Source organism: Lagopus leucura, unplaced genomic scaffold (assembly GCF_019238085.1).
Source record: "Lagopus leucura isolate 7727_CA_CO unplaced genomic scaffold, USGS_WTPT01 Super-Scaffold_100017, whole genome shotgun sequence".
Classification (NCBI taxonomy): domain Eukaryota; kingdom Metazoa; phylum Chordata; class Aves; order Galliformes; family Phasianidae; genus Lagopus; species Lagopus leucura.
This window is the reverse complement of record NW_024962271.1, coordinates 7,764,351-7,776,765: the sequence shown is the minus strand read 5'-3', so window position 1 is coordinate 7,776,765 and position 12,415 is coordinate 7,764,351. Positions and strand designations below refer to the sequence as shown.

General features: G+C 35.3%; 1 protein-coding gene across 4 annotated transcripts in view; it reads right to left on the bottom strand.

Annotated features, from left to right (window-relative positions):
• ANKRD27 (ankyrin repeat domain 27) overlaps positions 1 to 12,415 on the bottom strand; it is a 42,087-nt gene that overhangs the window by 9,599 nt on the left and 20,073 nt on the right. For all 4 annotated transcript variants that reach the window (XM_042876897.1, XM_042876894.1, XM_042876896.1 and 1 more), the window contains exons 13-21: positions 10,720 to 10,812; positions 9,819 to 9,946; positions 9,313 to 9,395; positions 8,469 to 8,584; positions 7,598 to 7,690; positions 7,004 to 7,201; positions 6,636 to 6,695; positions 6,397 to 6,516; positions 3,139 to 3,183 (exon numbers count right to left, since the gene is read on the bottom strand). In XM_042876897.1, coding sequence (XP_042732831.1) covers positions 3,139 to 3,183; positions 6,397 to 6,516; positions 6,636 to 6,695; positions 7,004 to 7,201; positions 7,598 to 7,690; positions 8,469 to 8,584; positions 9,313 to 9,395; positions 9,819 to 9,946; positions 10,720 to 10,812 — 936 coding nt within the window. The remainder of the gene's footprint in view (positions 1 to 3,138; positions 3,184 to 6,396; positions 6,517 to 6,635; positions 6,696 to 7,003; positions 7,202 to 7,597; positions 7,691 to 8,468; positions 8,585 to 9,312; positions 9,396 to 9,818; positions 9,947 to 10,719; positions 10,813 to 12,415) is intronic.

The following is a 12,415-nucleotide window of genomic DNA, read 5'->3' as shown; positions in this document are numbered from 1 at the left end:
CATCAAATGTTACTATTGACAAAGCAGCTAGAAAATTCACCAAGTATAGCAGTGAAGTAAATTATAAACGACTTCCTGCTGCCTAATCAAGACTTCAATGTTCACCTCCGCCCAAACCTTCCAAATCCCTTTAGCTCAGATGATGATTAGACCAAGATTTGTGCCAGCTGGTGTCAACATGAATTTTGTTTCATCTTTTCCTTTAACAAGCATAAGAAGTGACAAGGATAACAACATTTAATCAATATCCAAGCTTTGCAGGTGCACTGATTTTTCCTAGGTCTGTTACTTCCCAGAAGCTTGACAGTTTTACTTCCCCTCAGTGTATAATGCCTACTTTTTAAGAGAGAGCTTTTCAATGAAACTAGTCTTAGGATTCAGACCGTTCCTGAAGGCTTTGCATGCAGTGACACTTACTGCAAGTTAATTTTAAACTAAATTCTATGCAATAAAGCCATTGAAGAAATACATTTTTACACTGGAATCCATTCATCCAGTGTAAACTAAAGATATCTTAGAATAAGCGAAGGCTCCATTATTGCAGTAAATGACCATATAGAAAGTATAGCTTGTATACCTCCTTGCAAAAAGCTGCTACATAACTGAAACACATTTGGGGAATAAAGTTTAATCCTTTCTAGACAGATCTTCTACACTGTCCTCAAATACTTTTTTCTCACTAAAGACACAAAGGATTTACCAAAGTGAGCTGAATGTCATTTTCAGAATGCAGAACTGTCATTGGGTCAGTTAATTAAAATAACTCTCACTGATTAACATAATTATCTCTAATTTAAAATATAATTGCTTTTGAAGTTTGCAGGTGCTATGATAATGACAAAAGTTGTGTTTTTTTGGCTTCCTGAAGAATCAGAGCATAATTATTATTTTTGTTACATCTTCCAGTTCCATGGCACTTTGTTTAATGCCTCCTCTTGCAAAGCTGAACTGGCTGTCAGAGGAGAAATCTACAACACTAATGACCCTTCTGATGCTTCCGTTCCTATGGAGACAGAACTCAGGCTGTCAGAACAAGATAAGAATTTTCAAATGACCCTTTTTTGAATAGATACTCAAGCTGTAGATGATATGCTGATATGCATGCATGCCATCCAGTTGAACAGTTCTCTTTCTAACAAAAAATTTTACATAAACTTGAATAATGTGGAAATAAGGCCATGAAAAATAAGGTGACTCTGTCATCTGAATACATAAGTTAGATTTCTAAATGCTTCTCACTGACGAGGTCTCTTGATCATTGCTACATATTTATTTTCTAGCAGATTATAACAATATATTTAATTTTCCTTAAGTATTTTATGATAGTTTAGATTTTGACAAAATCTGTGAAGAGTTAACTGTAATACACTCTTGTTTACTATTTGCTAAGGCCATAGAAAATATCACTGCCAGGTATATTGCTGCTTCTTGAAAGGCCTTAAGGGCTGACTTGGAAATAATTGCTAAGGTTAAGCTATGCCGTAAACTAGAACAATGACATTTACATTTCTTCCCCATGATCCTTTCCTCTATCTCCAGATAAATAAATTCCTTCTTATCATCAAAGTGGGACAAAATACATGAGAGAATCAGTATTAACACTGTATGTATTTTGCACTGCACTTTATCGCTTTATTACGACTGCGTGATTAGGATGTGAAACTCCCAAAATACGTATCACCTAAATGATTGTTTCAGAATATGCCTCCTGAAGAGAAATCCTGCATTCTCACACAGGTTCGTGCTTTTGTCCCGTGAAGTAACAAAACAAATCAGAAACATACAGCCTCATGTATGTTTTGAAAATATAAAACTTGTAAAGTTTTCTAAGCAACGCCTTCAAGTTTTCAATGCAGTGTCATTGGAAACATCTTATTTTTCAAACTTCTGCTCATAAATGGCCATAGCAACTCAAAAGAACATCAAAACAACAAGTATCCCAAGCTACAGGACACCAGCTCTGAATCTGATACTATTATAAACATCAACTCATCTACTGAAGAGAGATCCAGACTACAGAAAAGTTGTATGCTCCTAAGGTAACTCCTATTCTGTATTGACTGCTGTCACAAAAGGTTTCTCTAAGCATAAACTATAAATAAAAGTGTATCACAATAACCAAATAAGGGCCCACTTTTCATTTACGCTGCTTTACACTGCAAAACAAAGAACAGACAACATTCAAACCATTAGATAATGCAGAAATGCAGGCATGTATCCATACCTGGCTAGGCATACATTTTTAAATAGCAGTATTTCATAAGGGACAAAATTATTTAAAGTGGCCAAAATAGAAAATAAAAGAGGCTTCTAAAATATACAGAAATACAAGATGCTATTCATGTAATGCCCCCAGAAGATTACCAAAGTCAGTATGTGCAAAAATCACACTATGAACCTAGGGAGCAGCAAGCGCAAGAAAAACCATAAAAATTAAACACAAATAGCAACCTTGTATATCAGGAATATTGGGATAAATAAAGACGATTCCACTAATACTAAGAAGCAGCAAAATTCCCTTCCAACTCCTTGGATTTTACTTGTTATCTGCTCTACCTCTTCCAGCACACTGGAGTGTAAAGCTCTGTTATGTACATAGCTTGAGTACAGGGGGTTAATGGGATAACAGTGGTTTCCTGTGCACACGGATTCATTTTTCAAGGTAAATTTCAGCTCTTGGAAGTCATGAAAATTTCTTGTTCTTTTCAAAAACTGCTACCAACAGAATTCTGATGAAGATGACCCAGTAATAGCTCTATCAGGTGTAACAACATTTTTTCCAAAATCATAATAGTGCCCCAGTAAATATCATTAATGTAATATAAACCTGCAATTAAAAGGAGTATATTTAATTAAACCAACAGCTCCCATTTAGTTGACACTACGTTATACTAACCAAATTCATTTATTTACTGAATGGTCATGAAAATGTCAAAATAATAGCCCTCAAAGCACTGTAGGTAAAATGATTTGAGAACATCAAGTGAAAATTCTTGGTAGAAAACAAGCTCTACATGATTGTTTCTGAAGGAAGATACTAAGTGAAGCATTCTTACCTTATTATTTACAAATAACTTCCTCAATTTGAATGAGGTAAATTGGAATTCAGTAACATTCAACAGCCATTTTAGGACTCACCATTTCCAGATCTCCATCAGCAACTGCTCTTAGGAGTTTTTCCACCTATGTATGAAGAAAATTCATTTGCTTTGTTAGTATTCAGCTGCACATGGAAAATCCCGTCTCTCTTACCAACCCCTAAGCTAATGTAGATGGGTTAGTGCTGGCCATTTTATATTTGCTAATGAAGTTTTAAACAAAAAAACACCTTCCTTTAAATACAAATAAATACAAAAGCTGTGAATTCACAATCATTTGGAGATCAATTAAAGATAAATAGTAGTTGCCTAAATAGAACACAAGTTGTCCACATACAGGGAAAGCCATATAAGCTGCTACACATTACTACACTGCTTCAGCAGCAGTTGACCATACATTACTGGTGTGAATTTAAAACTAAAGAAAACCTTATGCAAGTGAAACTCCTGCCCTGATGAAAACTACTGCTGTCTGGGCTCTTGTCAACTTCAGCAAATTATTCCAGCACTGTGCCAACATCACCGAAGACACTGCTGTACGAACAAAGCTGTTTCAATTAAGTTCAATCTCAAGTTGAATATATCATGGAGTAGCAGCTAGAGTTGCATTTCAATCTTTATCTAAATATGATAAAGACTGCTCATTACAGCTGCATCTCCACACATTTATAACAAATGCGCAGCATGCTGTACAAAAGGGTATAACTGATAGCAATAAAATACTTTCACCTCTCACTGTTCCAGAAAGCACGTTATCAGGAAAACTCCTTTTAGAAAGCATATATGACAGTATCACTCAAGGAAGGCACTATTATTCATGCAACAGAAATAAACTGACACTCCTTGAAAGTGCACAGCTTTACTTATGTTACTAATGGCAATTAACACATCAGTAACATTGAGCTTATGTTTCATCACTACAGTACTTTAAGTAGTCTTCACTTTTCTGAAAGGGTGGGGAAAAAAGGAATTGTTGACCTATTCTAAGTTGACTAGTATTAGATCTAGTTGATCTACTACATTCTGGGAAACAGAAATATTTATCAGAAAGCTGTTAGCAAGATAGAAAGTTTTTAATTTTTAAAAGGCATGAACGTACATAAAATGTTTCTGATTAACTCTACATTTTGTGCATGAACTATCAGCCCCTTTCCATAGCATTTTTGGAAGGAGTTTTATTATTGTTTTATGCCAGGTTACAAATACAAGTAAAGTTAAGAATCTTTAAATTATGTTACATTTGGATAAACAGAATGGTAATGTCAGCCGAGACAGTGCTAACAGTGGATGCGGAGCGGTGAAAGACTGCAAGAACAGCAAGTGACTCTTAAGGATACTTCAGAATTCTCTGCAGCTATGTAAAGTAGGAAGGGAATCTCAGATGGAAGACAAGCAGGCTGTGAGTGCAATATTTGCTACAGCAAACATGGAAGAATGAAACTAAAAGGAAGTCATATTTCACTGGTCTGATCTCCTTCAGGGTTTTATCAGAACAGGACAAATCTTGTACAGACAAAAGAGGCTAGATAAAATCTCTCCATCCCTTTTTATTTCCTTTTAGGAAAGCTACTAAATTCTGTTCTTCCACATTACTACAGTTCTAGTATAAGGTGAAGTTCCTTGAAGTCATGCACTAGGCCCTCAAGGCAGCATTCTTCTTACCCAACTTACAATGTCTAAAAGCCATCTGTATAAATCTAAACTCCCTCCCTGGTACCTGCAAAATAGAATGCAGACAAACAACACCTGAGTACAGCTGAGCTCGAATTAAGCATTTAAGATGTCTAACTAAGATGTCTAACTAACAGGAGAAAAATAGGCGACTAAACTTAAGACGATTGTCTTTCAGACATGCGAAGGCAGGTAAGCTGTATCCTCTGCACATGCACATCTAAAATGGACCAAATATATTAAGAAGATCTGTACCATCCTTAAATTTCCCTAGCACAGTTCCCTAGTCATACAGAATAATGTCATCACAGAAGCTCTTAATGATTTTCAGGGATCAGTCTTATCACATATAAGATACCTAACAGGAATAGCAAGTTACCCACAAGCTCTGATAATTCCTTTCCAAAAACAACTTCCTTAGAGTTCTAAAAACTGCCCCAGGCCTTAACAGTGAAAAAATACATAAATCTATTATGCAGCTTATGGATTATTTATTAAGAGTACTCGGGCTAAAATGTTTGCTTCACGCATTCCTCCATCTTCCCAGCTTGCTTTCTCATTCCTCTGTGGAAGGTAAGTACTCTCCTTTAAATGTAAAAATGAAAGAAACAAAGCCACTTGATGAAGTCTACTGTAACTTATTCACATACTCAGCTTTTCTGCTGCTGAACAGAAATTGTACTAAGAGTTATCAGTTCCAACAAATGACATTCCAAATTTACATATCTAGCTCTTTTTCTTTTCTAAGTTGTAAATGAGACACGCTCAAGGCTATATGCCATAACCAGCAGTAATAAAGACCCCACTGCATTCCCTTAATCCATGATCTAAGCCTTGAAGTCTGAAAAACTGATCTTACCAGTTTCCCATTACTTCCGGTGGCATTCCCTTTATGAGGAACTCTCAGGATTAGGCCCTTGTCTCTTTGCTTAGTAAGAATAACAGCCGTGAGCCCATTCGAAACCTGGCAAACAGAACTGACCTAAAGCTGGATTACAGGAAGAGGTCATTAACCCCAAGAATATAAGGTGTAAGCTGCTTGTAATCTTTTCCCCTGGTTTGAACTACGGTCTTAGCTCTCATGAACGATAAATTTGTTCCCTCAAGGAAAAGCAAATCCTCAATCTATCAGGTAAAGTTTTACATACATTGGAGCTCATTTACAGAGCCTGTGTGCACAGAGAAGTACACTCTGACATCTAGGCTCTCACAGGCTAAATAGATACCAAAGTGTGAATTAATATTGTCCTTTTGGCAAACTTAGATGTAAAGTTTCCTGACGATTTTTAGAATACAGGAAAGTTTGGAAAGAGGAGAACATTATAGCAGAAGGAATGCAAAGAATTAAAATGCAGAAATGATATGGACGGAAACAAAGATACTGTGGAGATCAAATTGGAAAAAATGGAACAGGAAGATAACGAAATACAAACAGAAGTATCAGAAGGAGTGATTATATGACAGCCTTGGGAGGACATAAATCAAAAGTATGGATTTAAGGTCCCAAATGAAGCAAAAAAAAAAGAAAAGAAAAGAAAAAGGATATTTTTGAAGAAGCAGTTTAAAACAGTCCTACACAATATTGCTCTTCCTAGGTTCACTCACGTTGCTTTTACCTCAGTCTTACCTCTTTATAACTGTTCTTCACTTCATCTTGCCTTACATCAATTGATGCTGATGACAAACTAGAGACAGATGATCCTCTGCTGAAAGTTTCTGTTGAGTGCTGAGGAGACCTAAGTGGTGACTTCAAGTTGGGAAAAAGAAAACAAACAAACAAAAAAACAAACAGAAAAACTTGCATCAGATTAAGCAGGTTAAATGTAAGAAAAAAAAAAATGTTTAGTGATTTCCATTGGTTGTTACCTCAGAAGCACTCTGTCCCCGCTCAAAGGTTAGATAGTTTAATTCCATCAGTGACAAAATCTGCATAAAAATATTAAAGAAAACCAATGTAACTCCACCAACCAAAACATAAATTAGCTGACAACCTAATATTAGTAACAGATCACAACTGAGCAGAGTAGAAGTACCAGTTTACAAATTTATGTTCTGTACTACTGAGAGATTGCATCCATACTACTAGATTTAAAACACAACCATTTTACCTCAAAAGCAAACATACGTTTTAACTTAAATAGTATTAAAGCACAAAATCTTCTTAACAGGTAAGCAGCCACACTTCTGTGGAACTACACTGAAGAGAAATGAGGCTGGAAGATAAACAACAGTACCTTGGAATTTAATGCACACTGTAGCGAAGTCTCTTTCATCCGGTTTTGAGTATTTGGATTTGCCCCATTTTGCAAAAGCACTTCTATGATCCCTTGATAACCCCAACGAGCAGCTATATGGAGAGGAGTATCTCCCTTTTCATTTCCAATATCTAGTCTACAGGAATGCACATCATAGTAGACTAATGCTTTAATGCACTGGAAAGAAAAGGAAAGCCGTTAATAAATTATTGTACAGTCTCCGATTCATATAACATGTGCAATCCTAAATGGCTTGTTTTCATTCCTATATATTCCTATATATATATATTCCCATTCCATATAATCCATCGCCTAAAAGACAGGCTCTTACACTTGAGTGTTATTTGACTTTAACTCTGTTTAATCATTAAATTAGCACAATATTATATTTAATGTGAATGTATAATTAAAATTGCTATGAAGTACTGAATAAAGTCTTAATTTACAGCATTAAACAGTTACCTTCCAATTTATTTTCTTTTTAAAACATGGAAGTCTAGTGCAAACTGGTATCATGGTTTAATTCCTTTCCACTTAGATGTCCACTTAGTTTATTACAAAACAATTACTTACATCCTCATGACCATAAGTGCAGGCTAAATGAAGTGGAGTATTCCCATTATTGTCCTGAACATCAGTACTTGCCTTATAGTGCAATAAGAGAAGCTTAGAAGAAAAATAAAAGCAGACATATAAATAACTTAAAAATTAATACAGAAACAATTGTTACTCTGTATATTCCTTTAGGTTTCTAGTATGATGAAACGCTTCATGAAGAACTGTCTGTCCCTCCTGCTTCCAATACTAACAGTCCCTTTTGGCATTACAGTATTTCTTTTTCTCCCTAATCCAAGAAACAAATAAAGCTGCTGGTTACATATTCAGATTTGTCCTTGAAAAAATGAATAATTTACTGCAGCAACACTGCAATACAGATACCACACAATCATTTATTCCACACATTAGCAGTCTATAGTGGTGAAGAGATAGAATTATTTAGGCCATGGTAACTCAAGGATTTCACATATACAAAATTCAAATACACAACATAGGCAGTCTATCCTAAACACAATTTGAAGAAATTTTATTAATCCCAATGACTGCAATGGCTCTTTTGTCCTAGCCAAGAGCAAAAAGTTAACAGGTTGTCCACTGATACTACATATCAGAGATTTGTATTAATAAAATGGGTTAATTCTCAGGCATTCACAGCTGTCAATTACTTGGTTATTATGAACAGCAGAAAACCTCCCAGTAAAGAAAAACAAAATATAAAAATAAAAATGCTGAAAGATCCTCAATTCTGATAGCACGTACATGTCTGGAAAAACCTTCTGAGAAGACCTAAATGACAGTAACAGTAGAACAGCTTACTAAGAGTCAGATATCTATTATTTAGGTTAAGTACTTGCTTTTATTTCTAATTAAGCCTTTTAGTGCTTACTGTAACGTTTTGATATCCCTTCTGACAGGCAAGGTGAAGTGGAGTTGAACCGTGGTAATCTGTAGCATTGACAATGGCTCCTTTGGCTATTAGTAAATCCACTAATGATGTTTGCCCTTGGAAAATACACAGTCATTAGAAAAGAGAAGTAAAGTTTCCTAAAGAACATTGCTACTTTTCACATTCAAACATGATAACCTCCATTTCTGCATGCTATCCTTCTACATACTGTATATTTACTTCCCACTGGGTATTTTCTGTTTTAAGTTACACGTGGTCAAGACTCTGCAAAAGAACCACCAGTTAAGAGCAAGTTTTGTATTCTGAGTAAGAAAATAAACCTGTCACACGAACCTTTCCTCTGTTAGGACTCAAGATAATAATAAAAGAATGAAGGTGGTTAAAAAAGGAAGCACGAAGAAAATTCATCTTCTAAAAAACTGAAGATCAATGGTACAGTGAACGTTACAAGACAGAATATGGTACAGAATCTACCATGTATAGCCAGCTACAGGAGAAAGAAATTATTAATTTCTCAATTTGCAAGTTCTTTAAAAACATGACTGGTTTCTGATGAAATTGTATCTTTTTCCACAACTGAAGAAAGAACCACAGGAGATAAAAGTAAACCGCTGGCAAACAAATAATCACCTGCCCATAAAAAACTTAAAAGAGCTTAAAAGAAAACGCAGCAACTTCAGCATAGACCAAGATATCAGTTCTCATAGCTAAAAATACTTCAACATTAAATTCACTGTATAGTGAAAGTTGGAAAAGATCTTAACAGGAAAAAGCAGAACATAAGAAGGTGAAAACATGAGCAAAGAAAACCAGTGAGACTCACCACAAATAGCAGCTATATGGAGTGGCGTATATCCCCGGTCATCTCGGGAAAATGCAGTGACAATTGAAGGATCATTCAGTTTCCTATAAAACACAGTGGTTTAAAAGCAGCTCAATTACCTATGCAGCAGGGTTAATGAGGAGATGAAGAGAGAGAAACTGCCAAGGCTGAAAGAAACTGATGCTGGAACTCCTTATCCTTTAACTTTTTGCACTAATCTATCCAGTCTTTTAGGTCTTCTGAGAGTGTTTTTGTCCATGATGTGCAAGTTTTGCTCAAGAGAAGAAACAATTCACATCACGCTTACCAAAAGATATACAGCCTCCATCACAAAATCTGCCTGGATCCAAGGCATTCAGTACTCTAATATTTCTTCTGCTGTTTCAAACTACATGAACATAAGCTCTCTATTATATCCTGAAGTGCTACCAACATCCTAAAGTAAATCTTAGATCAACACTTCTTACATAGCTTTTCCTGCATTTGCAGAGATAAAAAGTGCTTACCCAGAAACTAGCTTCTCACATTTGTCACAGTAACAGAGCGGATGACACATTTTTTGTACAGTGTCCTTATCACTGTCACCTTGACTTAGTAAGCGCTCCACTTCCTCCTGATTACCTGAAGCAATATGCTACAAAAAGCCAAGAGAAGAAATAGAATGAGGAACTGATGTAAAAAGCCATCCTCACAAAAATTTAGAAAAAAGAAAAACAATTTACCAAAGCACAAAAACAAAGAAACTGACCATAAATGACACATACTCAACCGTTAGAAAGCAGAAATGAACAATGTCACAGAACAAAACCCTTTAATGGGCATTCAGCATTAAAAATTATCTGTTCTTGGCTTACCTCACTTTCTATTAAAAAAAATTAAAACAATTAGACTCAGTCACAAAATTGAGCTCCTCTGTGCAAAACCGTTTCTATAAAATTACTATGTCTCTAGCCATAAGCAGCAAACACATGTAATCAGAAGCTCTGTTTTGTTTCCTTGTTCAAGGAAAATTCTTCTAGAACAGTTAGAGATAAGCACATAACATAAAGTAGCTATCAGGTGACTATGTTTAAGTTATTTCAGCAATCTCTTTAATTTTAAGCACTAAAGGTAGTGAGACACAAGCAATTACTAGCATTACATACTTGCTTTAAATGGACTGATCAACACCAATAGCAGTAGCATTTCATCGTCATCTGAGTCCATGTTTCTTAAGCACCAGAATTCATAAAGTCGTATTAACTTGGTAACATTTCAGCACAAAAACACAAACATACTTTCATCAGCTACTAAAACACATTTTGCAGAACAAATATAATTAACGCTGTGTCACATTTCAGAAAATCGCACAAAGGACAGCATATAAATATGAAACAAGTACATATGTAGTTCTGCCAATAAAGTTACCTTAAATAAGCAATCTATTGGAGTAGTAGACATCTGGGATAAAAAGTTCATCCTTTGTTTTAAAAGCAACTTGTCATACAGCCTGTCAGATTCCTGAAGACAAAATATGTAAATAAATTTCCGAAATACTCATTTACAAGTAAAAATTACAAGTTACAGCCAGTAAAAAATTCAGATTTTCTTGAAATTTCATCAAGTCCCAAAATCAACACCTCTCTTGCAATGCTGCCTAAAAAAATCCTCTGTTGTTAAAGCCAGTAAGGTTAGAAACATCTGAGAAGTCTACAGAGATGAAGGTTCAGATCTGTATTTCACAGTATGTTATCTATAGAACTTTTTTCAGTACTTCAAACATTGACATTTTAGAATGGATAAATAATCCAAGACTGCAGTAGAAACCGAGCAGCTGCAACCTGGATGTGGATCTGTTCTCCATCACAATATCAAAACCTCCTTCCTAAAACACATGGTATCTTTGTAAACTCAGTAGTCAGTCAGTCAGTACAATCTTAACATGTCTACACGGTCATTTGGTTGCATGTTTATAAGATCACCCTTCCTAACACCGTAGCTAATTTAACTGACAGCTTTTAAAGCCTGAACTATTTGGGAAGGCGTGCTGTGTTCAGCTATTTATGCCATTTGTTTTGCTTTTTCTATAATAACAGAAGAAAAACTGTTAGCTCGGATTTCACCTTATTAAGAAGAAAAAGTTGTTGGCTGATGTGAAATTATTTTTATTGGTTTTGAATTTAGAGACATACAGTTTTTCAAATCTAGGCACTTCAGCAAAAGATACCCATGTCTATCTTCTCAGAATAATAGAAGTACGTGATCACTGATCGCCTTGGATAGATTCTTACCTGTGATCAGAAATAATTCCGTTTAAAAAAAAATTGATCAAAATCTTAATCAGCTATGAAAAATTTTAAAGCTTTAATACTAAAATCACTGAAGAATTTCATTAGCTGCTTGCATGCCTTGTATTTCATAGAGAATCTCAAAAAGCAGCTAAACTTAGCATAGCTTTAATACTGTCCCTTTCATGGTGTGTTTTACATATAAAGCATTTCAAATATGGAAAAAAACAAGGAGCTATTTAAGACAGTAACCCTTATGTGAAGAGATATGTCTGTCATTTTATTACATGAGTAAGGAAGAAGTCCATTACAAGTGAAGCTACATATCATTTATAAATAAGAACTTGAAAAAAAGCAATGGCATAAGAATCAGGAATTGGTTGAAATACCAAAATAAGTCCTTCAAAGACAAAATTGCTTGTAACAACTTAACTTCCACTCCAATAATTAAAATAAAGCTTTGCTTAGAGTGGGAGCTCTAAGCTCAGCTGTTTCTAAGCTTTATTTAACCTACAACCAAACATTAATGATGGTTTTATCTGATGCGATTCTTTATACAAAGAGATGCATGCACCCAAAGAGGTTGCTCTATACAGCAACCTATCCAGAATAATTCCACCAATAACCATTTACAGCTTGTGAAAACTCTCTCCCTCTTCACCCCACTCCCTGAACCTTATTTACCTCAGCTTGTGTTAGAAACTTCCCTACCTGCCCTCCTATATGCACTTCTTCAGTTCCAACTTCAGGGCCATCTACAGCTCCTTCCATGCAAAAGTCTAAATTCTACCTATTTTCTTGTGCACAGCTTCAAGAAAGTCCCTGTTTCATATCCA